At 37.7% G+C, this 26,719-nt stretch overlaps 2 protein-coding genes and 1 long non-coding RNA gene across 5 annotated transcripts in view; 1 reads left to right on the forward strand and 2 right to left on the reverse strand.

Annotated features, from left to right (window-relative positions):
* LOC124169276 (E3 ubiquitin-protein ligase RBBP6-like) overlaps window positions 1–10,796 on the reverse strand; it is a 156,438-nt gene extending 145,642 nt beyond the window's left edge. For 2 of the 3 annotated variants that reach the window (XM_046547857.1, XM_046547844.1), the window contains exons 1-4: window positions 10,700–10,796; window positions 10,036–10,280; window positions 9,771–9,861; window positions 8,467–8,512 (exon numbers count right to left, since the gene is read on the reverse strand). In XM_046547857.1, coding sequence (XP_046403813.1) covers window positions 8,467–8,512; window positions 9,771–9,861; window positions 10,036–10,201 — 303 coding nt within the window. In that variant the 5' untranslated portion in view covers window positions 10,202–10,280; window positions 10,700–10,796. Of the gene's footprint in view, window positions 1–8,466; window positions 8,513–9,770; window positions 9,862–10,035; window positions 10,281–10,362; window positions 10,659–10,699 lie in introns of those variants that run through there. The other variant, XM_046547852.1, reaches the window with a different exon arrangement.
* Window positions 10,797–10,936: 140 nt separating this feature from the next.
* Window positions 10,937–12,618, forward strand: LOC124169325. Its single transcript, XR_006867095.1, has 3 exons — window positions 10,937–11,236; window positions 11,319–11,450; window positions 11,541–12,618. It is a non-coding gene; the product is annotated as an uncharacterized LOC124169325 (long non-coding RNA).
* A 2,560-nt stretch (window positions 12,619–15,178) lies between these two features.
* On the reverse strand, window positions 15,179–22,600 carry LOC124169333 (DCN1-like protein 3). Its single transcript, XM_046547919.1, has 3 exons — window positions 22,231–22,600; window positions 21,737–21,902; window positions 15,179–16,441 (listed from the first exon to the last, which is right to left on the reverse strand). The coding sequence occupies exons 2-3, from the start codon at window positions 21,816–21,818 to the stop codon at window positions 15,606–15,608; spliced, it is 918 nt and encodes a 305-aa protein (XP_046403875.1). The 5' UTR covers window positions 21,819–21,902; window positions 22,231–22,600; the 3' UTR covers window positions 15,179–15,605.
* Window positions 22,601–26,719: the final 4,119 nt, after the last annotated feature.

Here is a 26,719-nt window from a genome sequence, read left to right on the forward strand (position 1 = left end):
GTTTTGAGTCTGCTCCCATCGCCCCTTTGAACAGCACATACCCCCCCGCTTACCTCGTCCCACCAGAGCTCCCTCAAGCGATCGCACAGACCGAAAATGCGCCCGGCATGATGCCACGGGATCGCACACTTGTAGAGCGGTGAATTCGAAAAGGAGATAGCTGTAGAGTTCGGAGGCTCATGTTTCTTGCATATGCAGACAGTACTTTTATCCTTCGCGTTGCAAAGTAATAGTTTTCTTCGATCATTCATTCATATTTGGGTGTGCACTTGCTAACATGAGTATACGCACGTGCCGCCACTGCTAAGAGGGCGCACGGGGAAGCTATAATTGGATTTGCGATGTTTTTAGTTTCACGCTCAGCAGCGCGACGTCATTTCAACCATTCTTGTAATCCTTTTTGCAACTCATTGAGACGAATAAATAACCTAACTTCATATTGCTCAAGTCGGATTTTCAAAACAAGCCGAAAGACAACTGCGTAAAATCAAGATTAGCGACCTCTTTGGGGCTGGGGTTATGCTGCGCAAAATCGAAAAACTGTGTAAAATCAAGAAAAGATGTAAAATCGAAGTTTCACCATTGCAATTCCCTATGCTTTCCGGCCGGACTTGAGTGTCGCTGCGTAAAGACGAGACTTGATGTAAAATCAAAGTGCGTAAAATCGAAGTTTTACTGTAATAAGCTCCATTCCGGTGGAATTATATTGACCCACTCATTAACGCTCGTAAATTGGACATACAGTCAGTCCTCTTTCTATGCACATTGGATTTACGAACTTTCAGAGATAAGAACATTCAAAAAATTCAAGTGCGCCCAAAATTTCAAATTTGGCAACTTTGGAGTTTGCCAATGCGACACGACGTGGCATAGAGGAACACGCACTTTGAGCATAATCTGAACAAAGTACCATATCATCCAATGTGAAGTCAGGAACTGTTCAGCATTTGGCCCATTCTTTCTTCCGGCAGACAGCAATTTTTTTAGGGCTCCACCTACATTGCAAGGTAGATCAGTTCATCACAATCGTGAGCCAACATATGATTGTGATGCAGTGTTGCATTCTGCACAATAACCAATCTCCTCGATGCCTTGTATAGGTTTATCAACTTACGAGCAAGGTCTCGGAAAGCATCTTCCTCATTTATTGAGGACTTGTGCATAATTTAATTACGTATATTATACACATGACTCTGAAGATTATAAGTAAGGGAGATTGAAGAGACAAGAAATTTTGACATAGAATTTTTTTTTTCCTTCGATGATTCCCAAAAGAAACATTCATATGAACTTTGTTGTTACAGTCCGATCCCGTGAACTTCGTAATAACGAGGGTCTAATGTAGCACTTTTTGCAATTCAATCACGATGGAACACGGATAATTATAACTCTTTGCCGATATTTCTCAACGTTGTCAAACATTGTGCATTACAATCACTGGCACTGTGATTGTTAGCAGTAGCTTAACAGCAGTTGTCACGTTGAAAGTAACACTATTTTGGCACAAAAGATGTTCCTAGAAATCTCCAATCAGCGAGCAGAAGTTGCATTGACTGGAATTCACCTTAAAATACAAGCACAGGCAGTCCTAAACGACAAATTTTCTGGTACATACGAATAAATGGATGAAGTTATTGTACACATAAGCATAGCGGACATTAGAAAACATGAAAATTGTTCTAATTACATACTTAAATGAAAGAGATGCCGTCGATAACATCAACTTAAAATTAACGTATCCCCCTTCCAACGGCCATTATTTCAGCACCTATGACATCATCGAGGCTGCGTAGACAGTGGCTTGGGGGATGAGGGAGTTTTTGACACGATTTTAAAATTCGTTATATTTATCATTGAATATCTTGCAAAGGAAAACTCATATTCACAAGCGGTTTTCTTTGTTGAATTCAGAAAAAAAATTCAGAAAATTCAGAAAATACTTTGTGAAATTCACAACGGTTTTTGGGCGATGGAAACTCTCGCTATGAAGAGTACCAACACCAAAAGGATATCTCGTAAAAACAGATTTTTTTACATGCTAATCATAGGGTCAATTGATGGTGCTTCGACTATCTCTCATAATGGCGGGGGTCTCGCAATATCCCATACTTGCTTTAATGCGGTTACACTATCTTTGAAACCGGTGTGAAGTGAGGAACTGTTCAGCATTTCCCCCATTCTTCTTTACTGGAGAGAGCATTTTTCTCCGGATCCGGCTGTGTCACACGCCCAACTAGTTCAGTTTGTCACAATCGTGAGTCAGCGCAAAATTGAGATGCAGTGTTGCATTCTGCAGGATAACCATACTCGATGCCTTACATACAGTCCAGCTGGCGAGAGTTGTCCGTTGACAGCACAAAAAGAGGGGCAGAAAACCCTGTGCCAGCATGGTTTGCAACCAATTGATGTCCCCCAAACACACCTCACACCCTCACCTAATCACAGCATTGTCACATGCTTATGCAGCACCAAAATAAGCTTGAACTACCACAACAAGCCCTTTCTTCGAATCACCAAAACAAGGGATTCGTCCTTTGCGTCCTTCACGCTCGTCTTCCCTTCCACCTCCTTCTTTCACAGAACCCTATTGTTTACAGAGGGACGGCAGGTCGGCTATCCAGAGGGAATAGGAGTGGGTTATGTTTTTACCCTTTACACCGCAATCAATTTCGACGAAAATATTAACAAAGAATAAGATTTGAGGCAAATAAAACTATTAATATGCGTCAAATGAGTAATTTTCTTTGTACTTAGCGCAATTTCACATTTTGCCAAGAGAGTGTAAAGGTTAAATGATTATAGGAAAAGCAGTGTTGGGATGTTTCCCAGGGGAACGAATTTGTGCTAAGCAATGCATGGGCTTACTGTTATTTTTTTGATGATTCCTTAAAGAAATGTTCACATGAACTTTGCTATTATGAACCTCCAATTTTTTGGTCTTGTGAACTTTGTAATAACAAGAGTTAACTGTATATCAGCCGCTGCGATGTCTTACAGGGCTTCCGGGTAACTAGGGGCACTGTCACGCCAACTAGGAGAAGTATCAATAGCTGTAGGGGAGGTGACGGAATCGGTGAGGGGGAGGTAGGGGAGGGTTTTCGTGGAACTCACGTGGTCGAACTTGCCTGAACTTGCCCACGCTGGTACAACCACATTTTGACAGGGTGTGGTGCCCATATTTCGGATGGGATGTGGTGTACTGCCTTTTGCTTCGTACGCTATTGTTAAAGCTAGTAGTATGATAGCTATTCAGTGCTCACACGCCTATTACTGAATGCATTGCATTCACAACTGTCCTTTGTTGATTGTGTTGAAGTGCCTCCAACTGTTGCACAGTGGTCCCAATTGCGAATCTAGCGGGACAAAATTATTTTTCCCAAAAAACTTAAGAGCTTTTGTCGTGAAAACATTCAAAATTGCCAAATTATAGACAAAAACACAAAATAACACTATCATAGGTCTTTTCAAGGTGGTTTTTATGAAAAAAATTAAAATTTTATTTATAAAAAAATTTCGTGTTACTTAGAAACTTAAACACTTAGAAAAATATGCAGAAAATCATTTTAAAAATCTATAGTAATGCGCTTTTCTTATTTTAATGAACTGATTACGTTAAAAATATACATACTCCTAAACACTGGAGATACACATAAAATCATTTTTCACCGAATGTGAACTGCGGAATATTAGTCACCTTCACCATTATTACTCTCCCAACTCCCTTCATCTCCGAAATTTACCGACTCCACATCCTCCATCTCTTCAACATTACTCATTTCATTAGGAACAGGTAATATTGGTTCCCTGAGAAGCTGTCTGACATCCATCGAGAGGGAATAACAATGCCTTGGGTGCAATGAACTAATACTGGAAACATAAGGATCAGATGTGACTAATAGTAGGTTAAAAACATCTGTAATTGTGCCCTTTCTTGATTATTTTTGCGCGTGATTTTCTTTGAATTTACGAATATGCTTGCTTTCATGTACCGTGAAAGGCATATAATTCCATGAGTATGACGCATGTATATTTTTTCTGTTTTTTGAGCATACTTCTCAAATACACTTGCACTTATGGAGAAACCACAGGAAAGTGCTCCAAACCATTTAAATAAATCCACCCCTACTCCAGCAATGCCTGATGAAATGTCAGGATTCTTTTAATGTCAAAATTCTGATACTATGTACAATTTCTTCCCGTTTATTTCGATGACCAAGGGCATCAGTAGAGAGATCTGCGCCTCTATCTTTTGCACTCCTTTCACAGTTATCTCCTAACTTTCATCTTCCAGAAATAATTTAATGGGTCTACAATACCTGATCGAAGATGGCCTGGTATTATGCCATAAGATGTTGTTTTTATCATTTGATTTTAGCTGACATAGAAATGGAAAACATATAGGAATCTTCCACTGGACCTAATTCCTTCCGAAATACAAATCTTTGCTTATATTGCTTGTGCCCATTACTCCCATTTTAACCCCATTTAAATATCATCGTTAGTTTGAATTCATTACCAGACCGAAGGAAAGCGGCGACAACATCTCTCTGAGCCAAAATAGTGTAATTCACTAGAGCCAGTAATTTGACATCGGCCGAAGTATCAGTAATGGTCAGTTCTTGTGATGGGGGATAGCAAGACAACTTTGAGTTCAAATTTATCTTGTATGAGGGATAAATATCGCACCGTCTCTGGTTGGCCTCTCTTCTGATGTTTACGCACTTTTGTTTAGTAGGTTTTTTTCCATGGAAAAGGACAAAGCTTCTGATGATGAATATGGTATTTGAATCAAAGGTGAAGACAATTAAGCCTTCTTATAGTTGGTAGCTCTCTTTGGTATGTTTTCAGTTATGTCTTATATAATTGCAGCCGCATATTTTTTCCCAGAGCTTGGCAATGAAATCTGGCTTGCAAAACAAGGTTCTACTTTCGATATATCCTTCAAAAGAGACTGTTCACATCTACCAAAATCTGCCGTATTTTCTGAGCTCTGTTTTCACTTTTTATCAAAATTACTTTAAAATAGCATCACAATTTTCCTGATGTCCTTTGAGGTATCTTCATTGCAACTTTCAAATCCTAATTTATGTTCTACGCATTTAATAAAACATCTATAGTCTTTTTTCCCTCAGCAATTATAACAATTCCATGCGATTTACCGCCGGTACGTTGAATCGCTCTGGATGCGACATGATTTTCCCTATCTATATAAAAATGTAAAAAATTGTAAGCCATGTAATAACTATACCATAATTATTAATAAAAATGTAAACCCTTCAAAACTGCAAAAGTTAAAATTAAAAATATTTCTTCTCTAGCGAAATTTATCCCGATATTCCAGGCGTCGTCCGAGGAAATGCCCCCAGGCCTGCGTCTCAACGGCTTTCGTTTGTTAACTTCATAGAACAAAAAGGGCATTATTGTCAAAAAGCGCAAGTAGGCGCAAAATGTGATAAAAGTATCTATAACTATAAGGACGTTTCCACATGTCTTTGAAGGTTTCGCAATCCTACCTCGACATATATTTTTTATAAGTCAATTTAAACAATTGAAGTCGATAATAAAATGAGGTTTTAAAGACTGAGAGATTGCCATTTGAAATCTAGTATTTTAAAACAATCATATTTGAAGAAAAATCACTCTAAATAATGCTATATACCGATGGCTTTAAGATCCCGTTAGAAATTGTCGTTCCTTGCGTTATTGCTATCTAGCAGGTACGTGTTAATGCTAGCGAGTCAGCCACCGTCTAGGTGTAGGCGGATGGTAGGCAATCTCAATGCGTGACTTTGCAGCTGCATAACATTGTTATAACTAATATAAACGTTGTAAAAGTTACCAATCATGATGACGCATTTAATTGCGGATATCGCGACACCTACGGCGACTTTATTTTTAAAAGTTGCAAAACTGACTTTTGTCCCGCTAGATTAGCGATTGGGACCACTGTGTGTTGGTTTAATTGCCTTGCATGGTTATGCAGTGGTGAACTGCCTTTTGCTTCATGTGCCAGTGTTTGATTGCTATTCAATGCTCACAAGCCTATTTTAATGCATTGCATTCACAAATGCCCTTTCTTGATTGTGTTGAACTGCCTCCGAATGTCTGTCGGTTTAATTGTCTTGCATGGTTAGGCTGTGTTGAACTGACTTTAACTTCATATGCCAGGGTTTGAGTTAGTTGTCCTATTGCTATTCATTGCTCACGCGCCTATTAATGCATTGGATTCACAACTGTCCTATTCTCAATGTGTTCGAGTAAGCAATATTTCTCTCTATGTCCCTGAATGTCAGTTGTCAATTGCCTTAGTAGATTGTAACTTTTACTGAAATTGCTTCCAACATTAAACGCTGAAGTGATGATCTATTGTTTTTCAGAGTTCTTTTAATACTTTTTCAAATGTTAATGTTTCCTTGCTTTGTAAATGTATCATAATTTTTTATTTTTAATCAATAAATATTACTTAAAATTTTACGACTTTTAGTTTTAATTTAAAAGAAACAAAAATTTTAGTATTTCAGGATATGCGAGTATTACTATTACTTTATACACCGGGGACATATTTGAATATCCAGTTTTGCCGCTCCATGCTAGTGCTGCCATCAGGTGCTTTCCAATCACCTTGCGCAGATTAGCTCACATCGCAACAGATTAAAACACATTGGCACACATAGAAACAGACGATTGGAACACATCTACGCTGATGAATTTAGAAATGGTGGACCGATCGGTGGCAAAAGTTGAATGTTCAAATGACTGTCGCTTATGAACTGACCTTTGCCACATGATTAATGCAGAAGGATGATAATCGTTCCTCTACTTCATTTTGTATTTAGTTAAAGCACTAGAAAGTATTAATTGAAAGAAAATAATGGAACTATCGCTACTTAATAATTACCTCTCCCGTACCACTACAGTGCCGGCAGTTAAACTTAATTTCGCATTTCTGCATTGAGATAAATATACAACTTACACCCATATCACGCAGGTAAAGCTGTAAAAAAATGTTAACACCACATTATAAATCTGCCGATTCTATAGTAATTTCACAGTACTGAATTATAATTAATGGAATGCAATTAACACCACATGAACGGTAAAGGAAATTTTGTATATTATACGCCTTCTGTTCATGTAAGCTAATGAAATAAATCTGCAGAGAATTTAAGCACTATAACATTTTAGTTTAGCTTACATTCTCCATTTCTAATTTTTTGATCAGGACAATTACTCTAGAAAATCTAGTAGCCTCCTCTTGCTATCGTCCTTTGCTCATGTTTTATCAGCCATTATGTTTGAAGAAGAAAATATTATATTTCCCAAATTACGAGGTTAATTAAACTTATCTAAGACATATAGATCAAATTATTGTTCATTATTCGCAAATGATCATAATAATCATCTTTGAGATGGTGAAATTCATTTTCCATCAGCAATATAATTTCCTGCCATCACAAGTTTTGTCTGCTAGCGCAGATGAACAACGGTGCAGGATGTGCTCCCATCTGTTTAGCACAAATGACGTCAGAGCTGCGAGTGGGACACGCACTGATCTAAACAGTTTAAAACAGATCAGCACAGAGCACAATTGGAAAGCACCCATCATGCGGCAGTTACCTACACTTTTTCGAGCTGCCCTCTGTGAAGAGTATCATTACTACGTTGACTAAGGAAAAAGGGGAGGAGGTAGACTACCTCCTCTAAACACGGCTGTTCACAATCCCTGCTGTATAAAAATGTGAATGATGGGCATTATTGAGAACATGAGTCTCTCTTCCACCACCAAAAAAGCATCACAAGACTACACCACAAACTGCACTGCCTTGAGGTCATGAACTAAATATTACCAACATTTTCTAAAAAGCATGATAATAACATGATGTCGGTAAAGGAAATTGAAAATCTTACTCTATGGCATAATGAAAATTAGAACATAACTAGGCTGATAGAAAAACTTTAATCAAGTTTTGAAAATTACAGTCCAATTAATATTATATGCACGATTCATAAAAAATATCCTATCAATAAATTACCATTGGACTCTCACTTATGATGTATTATCACAACAACAAACAAACACAAAACAGTACAATAAAAGTCAATGATTTTAATGTTCCCTAGAGTACAATAAAAAAAGATCACAGATGTCTACTAAGACAAAATACATAACCATTGATGCAACCAATAAATAGATTATGAGGCATCCTTATTACACTCAAGAAATATAATGAGTTCTGAGTAGGTGTTTGCATAGAGAAAACTCCTTACATTAAAAAAAAATACAATTGTTGTACCAACACAAAACTAATTTGCTCACTAGATAAGTACAGGTATATCTAAAAATTAACTACAGCATAGTCAGATGTATAAACATGCAAGAAGGTTGCTAAGTTGAAACACACACAAGAAAAAATATTTACTATTCCAGTGGCACTAGATAAAAATAAAAATTTCCATAGTACATACGGCCTTAGTCATCACCGAAACAAGTTGGCCTCCTTCTCCCCTGTCCCTACAAGAAAAAACAAAGGAATTCCATGAAATTTATGTAAAATAAAAACACACAAAAATATGGCTTTCAAATTCCAAAGTAAAATTACCACCAAAAACATATACTGACATGAATCATACATTAAGCAATTTGTTTAACTTTGGATGACATACAATCAATTACAATTCAGACCTGTGCCACTGTTTTATTAGCTTTTCAGTTTTAATTTCTTAACAGTTGCAGCAATATCACAAAGCAGTGACAGCATTATATTATATTGCTAGGGGACCTTCCACTGGTGCAGATCCTTACACAGGAAAGAAGCAAGAGTGCAATGGCTAAGACATGAATGACAACCCTTCAAACCATTACACAGAAAACATTGCTGCTTCACTCACTTCACCGGAAACTGATTTGATTGGACTACTTTTTTTGTAGGCCGTTGGATGACTTTACAACATCAAATAGCAAGAAATGATCAGTATACACATATAACATGCGAACAAGTTTATGAAAATGCCTTTTGTCAAAATTGTGGTGAGGTAGCACATTCTCTAAAAGAATTAATGGCGGACTAGTTAAAACTAAGATGCCTCTATGTTGAATATGATGTCCACAAAGTAATTCATTTTAGTTAAAAAGGCACCACTCTTGCCAGCCAATATCTACCGTTTTTCCAACATGGCAGTTTAACTTGTATGAGGCGCCAATTCCCCTTTAACGGAAGGGTAGATTATGAGTTGCTTGAAGTATTACCCTTTGCGTAAATTCTCTCAATATGATACCAGAACTGCTAATTGGTGATACTAGCAATAACTTAGTGAAATACAAATTAGTAACTTAGTGATAATGGCATATTCTAAATAAATCTTGAATTTACATCTGAAATTGGACAATAAGAAACATACTGTCATAGACTACACTAGGGAACCAGTATGGAGCATTAACTGCGACAGCGCAGAGAACCTACTGGTTAAGTAAATTTCCTATAACAATTTAAAGCAAATATGCTTGTTCTGATAAACATGAAAAACACATACCACAGTCAAGAAAACCTCTATATCACTGTATTAAATGCCCCGATTTGCTCTTGTGGCATAAATTTCCCGACTAGTAACTTCTATTCTACGTTTGTTCTACGTTCTAACCAGAATCTGACTGTAATTGGGAACTGGTTGGACACGTTGAACAAGATAAATTGAAGTGGCAACAAATACTTAGAAATAGCTGCAATAATTTCCAAGTTTATCACTAACAAGGAAATAATACGTTCACTTACCATGTTCTCTTCAATTGTGAAGCAGATAGAGGTACCCTGGCGACAGTGAGTGATGTGTTCTTCGGTATAAGGGTGGAATCATCCGTGTAGACTGAAATACATAATCCTTACGTTAGATGAAATGCTACCTATCCAATGGCCATAGGAATGACTCCAAAGCTTAGTCATTAGCACAATATGTATGAAAATTTAAATAAATCGCGCAGAATAAACGGCATTAAAACATGTCAAATTATTTACTCCCAAAAACAATCATCTCATTTACCTTCTTTGGTTTGGGCATTGGTTATCTGCAAGTCGAAGTCCGTGTTTTTCCCAATACGTTTTTGGTGAAGGATAGCCTTTTTCAAGTCTCTCACTGAAATGTGAAGACCATCAAAGGTCACAGTATCATATTCCAAGGAGGACTTAAACTTGTAGTGGACAGACATCTTGAGCAGTCATCAACCGTTAGTAGCAGCTGTTGTCGGCAGCCTCCAACATGCGACAACAGCCACGGATTGCATATATCTGATCGAGTAAATAGAAAAGAACACCTATGTATACAAAATATCGCATGAGTCATTTCAGGCGCAAATTTGTCACTTCTAACCTCTCAGATACCAATCATATTTTTTTAATATTGGGCAACAAACATATACTGCATTCTATGACGCCATTTTGTGCCTTTAGTTTCTCGTTGACTTAATACGAATATAAAATCAGATAACTCAAATTAACATAGAAGACGGATAATTGTTATGGCATGTACAACAGGCGGGAAGCTTCACACTTCCACTACATGAAAAGACACCACTAAACAGCAACCACGAGATAACATAATAATATCCCGGCAAAGAAACGGAGCAGTACGAAATAACGAACACATGCACTATATAATTAGCAACAGGAATGAGGATTTATTAATAAGACGCCCGTACTTAAATTACCTTGTACTAATCGGTAATCCCTTTCTCCGCTAAGTAATATCGGTTGCACTTTGCTCAATTTTCAACGTACTACGTGATTCAACGGAATCGTCAGTTACAGGCGTTGATGGTAAAAAATAAAACAAGCTCAGAAACGCTCAATATTAAAATTGAAATACGAGTAAACATATTTATAATTGTACTTTCACAAAGATCAAAGCGTATCTAATTTTATTTGACAGATTAATTTTCACCAATAACCGCCAATAACCCAATAACGCCAGTTGGTTGGCCGGTTCAGGCCGGTTGCTCCGAGCATAAAGTGTTGTCGTGTTATGGTATTGTTTTTTCATCAATAATTCCCCGAACCTGCCTGTGATCACCCTGCATGCCCTGTGTCAATTAACTGAAAATGGCTGGCTTACTCTTCGTGCCGCGGAAAGATCTATTGGTTTCGGATAATCAGAAAAACCTAGTAATCATGAAGATCGACATGACTGCTCCAGTTTGCCGTAATTCTACAAATAATACTTAGCTATGGGCCAGCGGAACACCAAGGTTTCTTTCAATTTTATTAGTAAGGTGATTTAAGAGGATGATTAACTATGATGTCAACCTTGCCTTTTTCGATTTTAATAAGGCCGATAACGTCGAGGGGTGATGATGTGTGGTACGAATATTCGAGTTTTTTCCAGTCCACTGCTTATATCATGGATCGCACGGGTTTTACATTGAGCCCATCCTTATTTTGATGACCACTTGATTGCCCATGGTGACTACAAATTTACTCAATACCACGGTCTTAGAATATGAGACTCAATACCTATAATTATTTCGATTATATAACTTCTATTGTTTCCAGATTCATTTCTCATGGAACGTATCCTTCAATCACATTATCTCCATGGCATCGAGGATGTCTTCAGCTTGTGTGCATCACTTTAAACAATACCATAACTCTTGCATCGTGTGCAACGAAATGTTGCATTCAAAGTATGATAAAATGTAAAATCCTTTGAGAAAATTTTATAACCATGTCAAACCTTGGCCCAATTACTCTCTATGGACTTCGGCAAGATATTGACTAGGTGGTGAGCATGTAGATAACTTGGTATGAAACGCTAGCAGTTGGCTACAACTGATCATGTATTGATTCAATCTCCAAATACCATAACCTTCGCATGAATTTTTTTTTCGCTGATTCGAGTAAATCGTTTAGTTACGCAACGATAGAACAATTAGCTAATCTTCATAATGATACATTGTATATGTAATTCTGTGAAAGATGCTGAATATGCAGTCAAGGATTCCGCTCCATTTTCTGAGGGCCCCAGATTTATGAAAGTCAGGGTCCCTGGAAATTATTTTACAGCATGTACTTGATGAAATACACTTGCTGCCCTACCAGAAATCAGGATCCAGAATTTCCATTCAGCTCCTCCCCTCCTTGCAGTAATGAACTTGTGAACTAGTTAAGTCTTACCCTACAACTAAATATCGGAAAACATGGTCAACATATTCCCAAGACATATGGAACCTCATAGAAAGCATTCTTTCCTGCCTACTTTTTGCCTTTACACCCTGAAGGCTTTTCTCTATTTCTATGTCGAGATACCCATATCTTAGCATTCCGATCTTCAGCATTCCGCCTTGTGAATGGATTTTCCAATGAATTGAAATATGACATGATTGTGTTATGAATGAAAACATGCACAAATTTACCTGCAGGAGGGGGAAGACTGCAAAGAGAGTATCTCCAGATCACAGGCGATTTTGGTAGGCATTATGCAAAAGTTAACAGTGCTAGGGAGGTGGTATGAAAGGGCTGGGCAAAGGGCAAGTTGGGCCCCTCAAAGGGTCCCATGGTGACTCAAGTTGGAGAGTGACAGGTGTGTCTGCATCCCGAGGGAGTGAAACAAGTTTCTGTATAATAATGAGCATAGGAGGATCTAGGGGGGGGGGGGGGGCATGTGCCTCCCCAGACCCTTATGCAAGATTTTTAATATGATCCAGTTGTAATTGTTCAAATTGTATTACGGGGTATACTTGCCCCTTCCCCCCAGGATAAAATCCTGATATGGCCTTGCTTGTGCCCCCCCCCCCCCCCTTCAAAAAGAAATCCTGGATCCACCCCTATTAAGTAATGATGATAAAGTCCCTTCTTGGTTAAAAAGTTAATTTAAATACGTGCATTTTCAAAATTACAAGAAAATTTACTTTCACTCAGAATATGCATAGTTGAAGGGGCACTTTCATCCATGGGTAGAGTTTTGGGGGTGTCAGGTGAAGCTTGGCTTCCTAAATTAAATGCCAATTTTTCCGAAAAAAAAGTATGAAACCTGTACATTCAAGTACAATAAAAACATAAAAATCAAAATTTTAAATAAATTTTAGTCGTAGATTTTACTTAAAATGCTTTCTTTGAAGGCTAATTTAAACAAATTTTTCACCAACACTTAGGGGCTATGGAATACCCCGTTTCAATGGGAGGAGTTCAATAGCCCCAAAACACACAGCATGATTGCTGTCCCCCCAGCATAAAAATCTTATCTTCGCCAATGCTTCCATCATTTCATTTGACCAGCAGTCATAAATCCAAACAAACATCGCACATCACTCTATATATCTGATCAGCCTATACAAGACTTGCCAGCTTAGCCTTAGTTATCTCAGAAAATAAATTATGTCATTTAATACTCGGACTCTCTTCAAAGTTCTTTGCATAAGGTAGATCTTTCAATTATCTGGACCTCCAGTGGGCTACAAAAAGTACTTCATGATACCTGAATGTACAAGTACATCCATTGGCATAGCCACACATTTTTCTAAAGAAATCATGAGCAAAACATTGCCCACAGAGATATATGTATTATGCATTATTATTCTCTATAGCAACTGGCCTATAATCATTCCAAAAATCTACTTCAGCAGCCTCATTCCACTCAGTGCTTTCCAAAAAAAACTGCTTTAATAGTAAGTGGTTTATGGAGTACCAATTTTATCCTACCTGAACACAATCCTCATGATCAGCTCACATCTGGGTCTTTTATCCATTGTACAAATACTACTGTTCACTTAGACAGCAAAAACTTCAAGCTGAAAGAGACAATTAGAGTCACAGTCGATTAGCCTTTATTTATGGTTTGAAATCAAGTTATCACACGAATCATTACCAATGAAGAGCAATGAAATTGAAAGGCTGTGTTGTAATCTAGGGATAACTCAGCTTCTTCGAATGAATAAATGCTAGTCACATTTAAGCCACTCTGGGAATCCTCACCATCCCCACAGATATGACAGGAGATATATACTCTGCCACATTTTATTAGACGGGCACATGATAAAATTGAGGGGTCACAATATAGGTAATATGTGCAAACTTATTTTGGATGAGTGTCAAGCCCAAGGATAAAATTTGAAGTTGGTTAATGTTATTTAATGCATTACTTAAGAAAATAATTGACTCAGGCTTTATTTTGTGGAGCTTATCTGCCATGATGGATAAGAAAATCACTTCTCTCGTAATCATTTATACTGAACATTCACAAACCCAGGTTTGACAAGTGACCTTGAAAATAATGGTCATTTTCCAAAACCTGGGTCAGGTTGTGTTTAATAAAATGATTATAACCAGAGAAATGTTTTTCTTTCACTGTCTTTACTTCAATATAATAATTGGGAGTAGACAACATGGGTAGGGGACTGGCAAGGGTCAATAGGGTGGTTTCCTTCATCAAAGAAAACGAAAGGCATTGATTGCGATTCGTTACCCTCCATTAGTGTATTCATAATGTACAAATTATTTTGTTTTAGAAATACCGGGTTAGACGAATGGCAATGGTCCATTTTTATCCTCATTTGAAAAGGGCCAGATTGGCGCCCATGCGATGCCACTACACGTGACGTCACAGGGACCTAGTTTCTATAGGAGAAGATAGGAGTTATACATCGTCTGAGGTTACCAATGCATGCATGAGGCGCAGAGCCCAGGGAAACATGTCTTAACAATCACTTATTAAAACTGGCTAAGGTCGGAAATTTTTCCTCGTTTGATAAGTTATTAATAATCCTTATTTAAGCCAAGCGCTACCAGCCAGCAGGATACTAGGCTACCCGCTAGCAGCCTGCGTCGTATCAGCGCTAAGCCTTGCCTCAAGGTCACCTCGCAGGGCGGCAACGGGAACCAGAAATACGTCACGCGGAGAGATTTCCCGGCATTCATACTTACGCGTCGCGTTTTCGCGCGCTTGAAAATTTTCACTTTTCATTTAATCGCGAAAATTAGATATCGTCATTTAAAAATCTAAAAGCGTGAAATACGAACTCCAGGAGTAAGAATCTTTCGATTTAGGCAATAAAAAAATAATATGAACCACCCTATTGGAGGCTTAAATGCAAAAATAATATTCATTTTCCTCATAACGTGAATGAAAGTGACCATGTAACCCTGAGGCAACAAGTGTAAATAAGGCCCTAAACCATTAAATTAAAACTAAAATATCCTTCACTGCATTATTGGAGATAGTACATTTCATTCAAGCAAAATCGATACACTTGAGCACAACTGTTTCACAATTTTAACAAGCTAAATACCTTATGAGGATTCTTGTGATTTAAACATGAAATTTACAACCAACATCATTCATCTACCCACTTCTTTGTTATACAAGTACTTTCACATCACTGCTGAATGCAGACAAAAGGTATAATACAGGGTGCAAAACCATTGCTCACATCATGTTTCTTTAAATCAATATCAAATAATGAAATTATTCATTGCACACATAGCTGCTCCTCAACACCATGCCATTTTTATAAATAAATATTCTATGAAAACAAGAACTAAATGAATAGCATCACACCTCTCAGTCTTGAACAATAAGTTTTCCTATCGTGCACCATTTACCTCACAAGGCTGAAAATAAAGTTAATCACAAACCTCTTTCATTTCATCCTTCTCTTTAGAAATATTTTGATTCATTTGATCATTTTCATATTCCACAAAATCATCAAAGAGGCTAGGCCAAGCTTCTGTGTCATCATAGCAGCCAAGATCATCTCCCACAGCCTCTGTGAAGTTGAGAAACATATTCCACGTATCCCTAGGGATACCACGGACCAGAGGATGTTTATCTAAGAAGCACAGCCATCTATTCAAGATGGGGGGTTCTCTCTGAGAAAAAACTAGCCGCCACAGACAAATAGCCATTTCCAAGGGAAGAATTCTTTGACCCGTCTCACTATCTAAACCAAATCGAAAGGTAAAACGATAAAGATCTTTAAATTTTTCAGGATCTGTTTTCACTTCAGCCACAATTTCAGGTAATTTGTTACGTATCCCTCCAACTGAGTCTACTTTCAAATTTCTCAAACCATTCACAAATTCTTCTCGAGTAAATCTACACATTTGCTCTGCATTAAGCTTCCATGCAAAACCAAGAACTTTAAAATCATCAGGATTTACTCCCAAGTCAGAACACAATTTCTCAATGCCCTCAGCATAAATGGCATTTTCCTCCACATTATCTTTGTACTGGTCAAATAAGGCATTGATCTTGGACTCGGACACTTCACGTGTTCTCTTCCCTCCACTTTCCCCACTATAAGTACGGCCCAAAGGTGGAATTCTTGGACAGAAAAGCCTCTTCTCACTAGAAAATTGAAGCCCAGGCACCTTACTGTTTCCATTGCTCTGGGAGTCCACAAATGTCAAGGCATTTTGATTATCTTGGGCATTGAGAACTGATGCAACATCCATTGCCTCTGAAAAATAAATCATTGAGATTTAGAAGTTTTATAAGTGGTAGCATTTAATCATCTTATACCTATTTATATATATAACAAAGTTGAAAACTGTGTTTGTTACACCATTTATACCTTGAGAACAGCCGTACCAATTTGAATGATATTTGGTTTTCTTGATTCATCTCAGCCCCGGATAACAGAATAAACATTAAAATATAGTAAAAGTTCAAAAAAAAAACCTTGAATTGATGGGAACTTTTTAGAAGTAGGTAACCCTGTAAAATCCGTCAAGTCAGTCAAAAGTAAATGATTTGTTTTGTTTACACCACTTAATGACTGAGCTTTGTAACAATACTACAAATATTTTAGTAGTAAAAACACATTAAAAATATTAAAATTATATAAAATCATTGAATTTGAGCTAAGTCCAGCTCGAGTTGTATTCAATCACCAAACACGTCACTACCGTGCAAGTAAAAAAATCTCCAAGCAACTGTACATATTTATTATTACATATTATTTATTATTTGTTCTTGCACCTGGTAATAAAATGAAAAACTAACGTGTATCAGAAGGTACTTGACTCAAGAGAGCAATACCGAATTTGTAGGGTAGACCGGGGCACGTTTACCCAGTGCACTTTTCCAAAACAAGGCATAAGTAGTGCACCACAAGTCTTCATAACATATTAATGCTGCTCCAAAGCAGGTATTCTCACCAGATTTTAAGCGTCAGTCAAACATCGGTCTAGCGTTGCATAAACTTGCACCCAGAACGGAGCAAGTTTCTGCAACAAACTTGGATCTAAAAACATTTTTTACGGTTAAAAACAAAAATAGGCAAACGACTGAATGCATAAAATTTTGACTATATTCACAGCTTTAACCCTTTTACTGCCAGCCTATTTCAGGTGGGATGTACGAAGACTGCCAAGGCTATTTTCCGGAATTAGCAACATTTAAGATTTAAAAATTTTTCAGCTACTTAATTTTATTTAATACGTCTAGGTTTTTTCCCCAAATCTTAAGATATATTTATATATTATAACAATAGATAGATTATGGGGTTTTACATAAATTACAGCCGTTGAAAAGGCCACAATCACGAAAAAAAAGTGAAATAATTCGGGCCAATAAATCGGCCCCCGGCAGTTTTCGCTCAACCAGCGAGGGCCGATATATCAGCGGATATATTGGTGGCAGTAAAAGGGTTAAAAGACCACTGTCTAAAATTTCCTAAGCTAAAAGATGAAAATTAGAAATATGTATCATAGTAAAAAATCCTAATATATGTACCCCGGTCTAGCCTATATAGATTGAATAAAGAAAAGGCATTTCTTACAAGCCATTGTAATACCTACTAATTTCTGTAGTTTCATTGAATTTTTTCTTATTTTATTATAATAAGCCAAATTTATTAAAATCAGAACAGCTGTTCTTAATTTATCACTGGAATAAATAAAAATTTCATTGATTGTTAGGCGGTATGAAGTTTACCGGGTCACCTAGTGTTATATAACAAGAGATGTATAAATGCTCCGAAACACACGGATCTTTGAGTTGCAGATATACCTTTGCTAAGATGGACACTAGTGAGGCTTATATTTTAATTTTTCTCTGAATCTTGATTTCAGCCTCTGAAAATGTGCTGTGGGGAGAAGAATAAATACTCGCAGCGCTCCGCCCGCTCGCTAAGGGGGCTACGCCCCTTAGAAACCCCGGATGTGGTTTTGCCATCCAATTTTGTGGATGTTCGAAGAATTTTTATGTGAGTAATCTGACCGCAAAGTGCTAGTGCAGAGGGGAGGGAAGCGGACCCTTGGCTGCGCCAGTCCTTGGAACGGCTTAGTCATTCCTCGTAGCTCTGTCCACATGGTTCTAGGTACCGGCTTCGCCGACCAGGCAGGATGGGTAGTGCACGTCACATCCAGTGTCGCCGGCACACTCCTCGTAACGGCTTCGCCATTCCTAGCAGCTCCGCTCCCAATTTCCCTGGGGCCAGGGGGGAAGGGAGGCATCCTGCGGCTAAAGTTTACTTTTACCGAACTGCAATGCAGTACTTCATGTAAGTGCAAACTTCGTAAGAAATCGGTTGGCTGAAAGTGCATGAAATGTTGTGTGAATCTTTTACTTATCAAAGTTTATGTGATTTGGGAATTGTTTAATTTTTATAACTGTAACCAAGAGGGATGAAAACAATCTGTAACCAGCATGTGATGGAAGACATTGTCTGCATATATAAAAATCGTTTTCATTATCAAATCCACGAAACTACATCGAGGGCAGTGGATCGTATGAATTTTTTCCATACAATCTACTTTCGGACGGATTTCTCGTAACATTGCATATAAATATCCACTTAAAAAATGATAGAAAAATGTACTAATATTCTACTCCCCACAGCACACCTAAAACCTAAAAATCCTATTCTTTTCCTTCCTCTCCCTTGTTTACCCTCTAACACTGTTTTAACATCCCCTCCCCACTAAGTACTCGCTCCATCCAAACCTTCTGTCTCCTCCGTATCTCATCTAAAAGCTACCCCTCCTCACCCACCATGTCCAGCACTTTGTCGTTCCTCCTCCTCTCCATCCACTTCACCTTCTCCATTCTTCACCACACCCATATCTCGAATGCCTCCATTCTTCTCTCGTCCTCCTTCCAGTGTCACATTTCTGCACTGTAAAGCCCTCACCCCAGATCAGACTCTTCACTAACCTTTTCTTTAAACTCTTACATAATAATCCTTTTATAAGCTCATTCCTTTTCATAAATGCCTCCCACAATTCTGGAAATAATTGGTGCATATTCTCGTTGGTGTTGGTACCTCACCATTATCAGACATTGTTGTCAATCTTCCTTAGTCATCTATGATGGCTACTGTAACGTAAAATTTACCCATCTGACATCAAGATAAGTACCATCCAAGCCATTTTTTAATTGTAGTCGCAGCACTTTTGCCCACCCCTAGGTTTTTTTAAATGTGAAATAGGTCATATACCCAAAGTTAGGTAAAGATTCGACTAAAATTGGCATTTTGGTAAAAGTTTGCCGTTACCTATTCTTAGCCATTGGAAGTGAGTACCATTCTTTTCTCGTTATTATGTGTACCTGCTAATAACATACTTTGTTTGCAGAGGTGTTGAAAACAAAGGGGAACTCAGGGCCCTAAATGTAGCTCCTTCCCTTGGAAAGGAGCATGGGCATATGGTTGCACCTTACAAGGGTGCAGACAGGTGTCAAAAAATTAATGCTAAGGCCCCTATTAGCCGAGGCAACCAGACGCGCAACCGGTTGCGCGTCCGGTGGAACTGGTCAGTCGTGGGGCATAGAATCAAATGAGTCCTATTAGCCGTGGCAACCAGACGCGCCACCAGACTTTCCAGTCGCCTGAGCCCCGCAACCGTGCCTTCCACCTTGGGTTGCTCAGGCCCCTATTAGCCGAGGCAACCAGACGCGCCACCGGTTGCGCGTCTGGTTGCCTCGGCTAATAGGGGCCTAAATGATGGTGCATATGTGCCAAAATAAAGACCATTTGTTATAGACTTCTGAATTTATTTTGTGTAAAAATATCCCTATGTGAGGAATCCTTATCCTGTTCAGAGTTAATAATAGTAACAAGAGCAAATTGTAAGAATGTCAATTCCTGGATGTACTATTGTTGTTGATTTTCAGGTAGGTTTATTTTTAGTAACTTAAATCGCTAGATCCCTACCTTTTAAGTTTGTTGCTTGAGTGAGTCTATTTCCCCACTTTCGGCAGTTGCATAATTGATGATGGAATGAACGCATTAATTTGTCAAATTTAATGACAGAGAGAAATATACATTCTGCAATGAATGTAAAAAAAATTCAAAGAGCGAACATTTAGGAATTGAAAACATAGTACCGGTTTTGGCCATCCAGTGGCAGTAGTGTACTAATGAATTACTCTTAGTTCGGCATATGCCCACTACGAAGTGCCTTTTTTCTATTTTTTTCTGTCTTATTTAGGAAATCTTTTCCCTTTCCGTATGAGTTAAAACTAAAATATACAGAAAATTTCCATATTAAATAGAGAATTTTCTCTATTTAATATGGAAATTTTCTGTATATTTTGGTTCTATTTACAAAAGTGGCGTGGTGAGGGGGGGGGGGTCCAGACTCCCCCCAAAATATAAAAACACGCCAACTTAGCATCATAAATGAAAACTAAGTATTGAAAAATCATGAATTCACAAAAGATTTCTTTGAAAATGTAAGTTTTTGTATTATGAAAAGTGTTAAAATTAGTTTATAACCCTCTTAATTAATACCCTGTTTTTCATAAAAATTTCCCCCTGGTTTTGGACCCCCGTGAGCAAAATTCTAGGCTATGCCACTGATTTACAACGTTGTGCTGGCTGGTTTACAGTGAAAACTAAGTCACAATAACAGGGACTACTTGGTACTGGATATTATATTACATATTTTGTTCGAACTGATCTGGAGTAGCATAGATGTGGCAGCTCTAATACATACACCCTCAAAAACATAACCTCATTTTCATAAATGTACATATTCTGTCGTTGAACTAAGAAATAATTATAGAGGAATAAGCCACTCCAACACGATTACTGGCACCATCCACTCTGAAGTCATGTTTACACAACACATTTACCCAAGCGGGTTGATATGTAAAAACATTCACCATCAAAATTGCACCAGCTGAACACCCACAATGGTGAAAATGCAAATATTCATGATCGGGAAAGAGCCTGCTCTAATTTGGTGAAACTACCCAAGAATTTTTCCTGCCTAGTAATTGCTTAGGTAAATATGGATTTGTATATGGTATCTATTCACATTCTTCAGCCAAATTCCATACAGATGAATGGCAGGAGGTAATTATCATAAATATAACAACTAATAAATTTTACTTATACAAATGAAAAATCTTAGCCTCTCACCCCCAATTCCAAAACTACCAACATATGCTAATGAAATATTAATATTTTGCGCTAAATAGCATAACAAGAAGGCATCATCTTGAATAGAAACCAATCCAATGTCTTTTTATTGCCCTCTCGAATGTATGAAGTTAAATATCGCAAACTTTATGAGCATGTATTCAGTCTTAAGCAGTTAATGGCGCTTCTACCAATGCCAAACTGACAGGTCTTCATTAACACCGATTAATAATCAGAAACACGACATACTACTGTTATTTTTATAGCATATCCACGGCTCTCCAGAATGCTCATTTCGTGCGCTATCGAAATCTTTAATTCGTAAGTTGTAACACCAAGAATAGTTGTCCATAGTAAAAATATTTAGTAGCTGACACAAAAGCTCACCGTCTTTGTCTTTCTCCACACCACCTTGCGAGGAGGAATCAGACAAAGGTGGTATCTTGATGCAAGAGAAGCACTTTCCCATTTGGCAACTCTCTCAGGACTGGAGGGTGAGGACGTCTTTACAATCAGCTGGGCAGTCATGAAGGAGCTTTCTTGGCAAACCGTACTGATGAAATTTAAAATAAGTTAAAATACGAAGCTTGCACTTCAGCCCACCAAAATTAAATATTACCACAATTCTTAAAATGCAAAAAGAAATGACAGCACTGACACAAGGTGCATGAATTCATTTTCTCAATAGCATTCATTGCGCAACCCACTTCAAAGTAAAATGTTATTATCAATTACAATAAGGAGTAAACAATACTTTAGTCTACGAATTAACGAAGTTTTTGAGGGGTGAATAACCATATTACACCTTCCCCGTAGATGACCTACAAGATTTATAAATAATTTTGGCCTCGGTGCTCAAATAAAAACAAATCATTCCTCACCTTTATCGTAGGACTAACTTTCGAACCCCAGGCTCCCAGCAGGTTTCATTCGGCTAAGAAACCGAAAAACTATTTCTTCTCGGATAAAAATCAGAGTTAACACCACAAGCAATACCTATATACCTTGATCCAATTTGTAAATTGAGGAAGTAACATAATATTATTGTCATCATTTTGCCTTGAGATATAAATCCTGCCTAAAACTGACAGCTTACAGAAAAAAATTAACTGCGCATAATGAACTTGCGAATCCAGTCATCCTACTACAATCAAACAAGAAATAGATACGTTTAAAAAACTTCTAACTATTCAATCTTCTACCAACTACTCACAATAAAAAAATATTTCAACATGGCCCTTCCCGTGACGTCACTTTCAGTGCTTTGTTTCTTTTTACAGACTGCCATCTACAGGGAGTCTAACCAACTCCGAAAGAGGCGCGTGTACGAAATAGTTATAAGTGGCCTATTTATGTATTTACTCTCAAGCATCTTCTTTCCTCTTCAAGTCTTTGGATAATCCACACTTTTCTTCATCATTCTAAATGGAGTTAGAATTCATCTACAGCGTTCCTCTGGTAATATTTGTATTAATAACTTCAACATATCACAGTATATAATGCAGAGCCTGCACTGACATACTTTTGGAGGCTGGGAATATATGTTACCTAAAGGGCTTCTTGTCCAAAACTTTCAAAACAATAGGATTTTACTTGAGGTCCTTCACAAAAGTGGTCTGAAAAAATTTTCCCTTTAATTCTCCTAAACAGAAATCACAATCCTGAATAGAAGAGCCATTGGAAACCATATATATAAAATAATAAATTCTTCCTAATCTTTCTGTTTAGGTCACAAAAGGGATTTCCAGCAGTGACGTAGCAAGGGGGGGGGGGGTTCAGGTTCACCCCCCACCCGCGAAATAAAAAAACAGATTTATGTGCTTCATGAAAAAATATACATTTGAAAAATTATGAATTTACTAAAGATTTCTTTAAAAAAAGAAGTTTTTTCGATAATGAGAATTGGTAAAATAAGTTTAAAACCCTCTACATACTTGGTACCCTGCATGATTTCCAGCACTCTTATATACAACTTTAAGCTAGTTACAAATTATGCAAGGCTAAAATTTGGTGGCTTAAACTGAAATTTAGAACCCGCTGCTTATATAATTGATACCATTAAAATAAAGTTGTAAATTAATATATAATTCCAAGTATTTGTATATCCTCATCAATTTTTAAAATTTAATTAGTATGTCTTTCTGTCTTGGTGATGGAAATCAGGAAGGCCCTCAAAATAAGAAATTATATGTATAATATTTTAAACAGAGACATCCCGAGAGAAAATATTTCCAGATTGATTTTATTGTGAGACATGTATGTGAAATTTTTACATTTTTCCCTCAAACTTCCAATGATTACTGAGTGAAAGAAATTTGGAACTCAAGGATTTTTTTGAAATGATGGTGAAATCATGTGGAAGAAACAGTGTATTTCATGTGAAATTGCACAGGATATATCCTTTGGAGTTATATATATAAGACTTCTTGATTGAAACCAGGGCCGGCCCTAGCAGGTGCGGGGCCGGCCCTGGTTTAGGGCATAGGGGCAAACCTTTAGTGCAGGGCCCTTCACTTAAAATATTATAAACTCTATACCCCATCTACAAACTCGAGCATTTTGAATCCCTACCACTCTCTGGCTAAGTATGTGTTCCCCTCCCAAATTCAGACTTGGTAATTACCCGTTATGATACCATCACGCAGTTGAGTTCAAAATAGTATAATACAAATAAAATTTATAATTATATTTATTCATAAAATTATAACATAAAATAAACATAAAAAGTGCGCTTTTTCAATAGCGTTTTCAAAACTATCGTATATGTATTTTAATTTTTTTTCACAAACACGGGGCCTGGGGCGGTTGCCCTGCCTTAAGACCGGCCCTGATTGAAACCTTGCATTTGTACCTGATGATAGTGAAGGTGATTCGCTGAAACGTGTCGTACGATAATAAATACTGCAAACATTCTCAAAGTTTTTCATTAAGTGGGACCTGTCATTTCTATCAAATATTCACATTGGTCCCATGCTTTTTCTACATGGAAGTTGGCCAAATGTGGAACCCACATGAATGTGTATGTAGTTGGAATGTTCAATATGGAAATTTGGTGGGGATTCTAAGGACTTGCCCAGCTTCTGTAGCCAGACACCATTTTGAAATGGCTTCTCCTCCTAAGTATTCACAAAGAGGCTTACTCCAGCTCTATACCACATACTCTGGGCAAATTTTTATCTTGTCAGGAGCAATTTTTTAAATATTTATGTTACCTTTTTTATATTTTTTAGTTCACATATTCGCAGTTTGATATCCTGACATTGGCTGATTTGAAATGAAGCTTGAAATCGATCAGCCACTACTTACTCCACTGTACCATTGGGACCTTGCACAACAATGAATGGTCCATGTTACACTTCTCATCAGCCATCTTACCAGTATAGGCTCCAACAAATCAGTTTTATTAGGTTACCAATTGCAGGCTGAGTAAGAAAGAGAAAAGACAGGCTTTTGAGACATGGGTATGGAGGAAAATAAAGAGGGTGAAACAGAAATAATAATTAGGAAGTGCTTAACATGACAGTTAGGAGGGAAAACTGTTAAGAGGAAATATGGAAAAAACAACGACGGAATGAGACTATGAGGAGAAGGAATACTACCAACTGTGTTAGAGGGAAATCATTTTAGCTAAGTGGGGATGGGAGAAGAAGAAAATAGGGCTTATAGATACAATAAAATTGAAAACACAAGATAAGGGAAGTTCAGGCTGAGATAATGCAATGCTCCAAGCAAATCTACCTTCACTGGAAGAATATCTTAATCACTCCCCTAAAGCATATGCAAAAATAAATCATGAGAAATCAATCAGTGATCGAGACATCAATGAGAAAGCATCCATTAACAAGATGTCGTTGTAGGCACATAAGTAGAGGATCCAAACATCAATTTTGAGTGGGATTTATTGATGGCATGAAAGGGAATGGGCTTTCTTGTGAATTCAAAGGAGAAATTCAACGCAGAAGGGTGGGCAGAGGCTTCATCCTAATTGGTAGAAAACTTTAATATGTAACAGTACAGGCTTACATGTGAAATATCTTGGCATGGCTAATTATGTTCAATTCAAATCCAGTCATTACATTAAGTGAAGAGGATATTAAGTACTTGGCATGATAACTTGATTTGACCTGATATTAGCTATTAAGGACTGTGTTGGAAGTTTTACATCATTGATGGCCTAGTTGGCAAAGGGGTAAAGTCCTGATCAGTCAAACAGAATACCATGGGTTGGAGGCCCACCTGGGTAAGTTACACTGCCCAGAACATGGGTGCATGTGAATGTCCATTGTTATTTGATGAAAACAACTGTATAAGGCCTCAGGGCACTGTTTTCAGGATGGTAGAAATAAATTGGTAAATCAGCCCGAAAGATAATACTAATGATAAGAATCTCCAATAGTTAATTGATACTCAAGGCAGGGCTTACTGTTGCGAATATATATTAATACTAGAGAAAGATATCGTATTCTGATTCTGGAAGAGATGACTCATTAACAGAAGATATGAATATCAGCATAGCTGTAAATTGCAAACAGTATTAGCCTGCCTTGACTACCCCTTAAGCAGAATACATTGCTTTGATAGAGGCTATATGAGATTTCACGATCATGGAATGTGAATTCATTAAAATGTATGATGTCCCTACTCTATAAAGCTATAAGCACATCCCTTTCCTTCGTACTGTCGAGGAAGGTAGGTTTCTTTAACTAAAAAAACATATGTACCCTGCTCAGTCAATGTGTCGTCGTGACATTAAGGGAGGAATAAAAGTAACTGGTTGGTTGATATTTATTATAGATTATACGTACATTTGAATACGGTAATCGGAGCACAGCGGAAGTAGCGAGGAATGGAGGAGTCGCGGGTCTTGCGAGGGCGCAGACCGGCGTTGGAGGGAAGGAGTCGTGGGTCTTGCGAGGGCGCAGACCGGCGTTGGAGGGAAGTGACCGAGGGTCTTGCGAGGGCGCAGACCAGCAAGGTATAGGTCAAGGAGAGGACTCCCCCTTCATTCGAACTTCTGGTATTTATAAGGAATACGGAGGTCCTAAGGGCGAATTGCTACCATAGAGGGGATGCAAAAGGGAGGGATGAGAGTGCTGGTGGACGAGATGATCTCACTAGGAGTCCCGTTAGTGCTCTCTAAACACCCCTCGCAACATCGAGCTTACGAAAGGGCTGGCTGCACGGTGAAAAAAATTAACTGATGTGGACAAGTTCAAATTCTCAATGAATTAATCTAATGAAGTACACAATATGTTGACTAGATGAATCACACTGGCTTAAATAATTTAATCCGAGAAACGGTAACTATATAACGGTGCCCTAGCATTCAGGATAATAATATCATAATAAAAAGAATTAAGCAGTGAAATA

The sequence above is a fragment of the Ischnura elegans genome, chromosome 1 (assembly GCF_921293095.1).
Source record: "Ischnura elegans chromosome 1, ioIscEleg1.1, whole genome shotgun sequence".
Classification (NCBI taxonomy): Eukaryota; Metazoa; Arthropoda; class Insecta; order Odonata; family Coenagrionidae; genus Ischnura; species Ischnura elegans.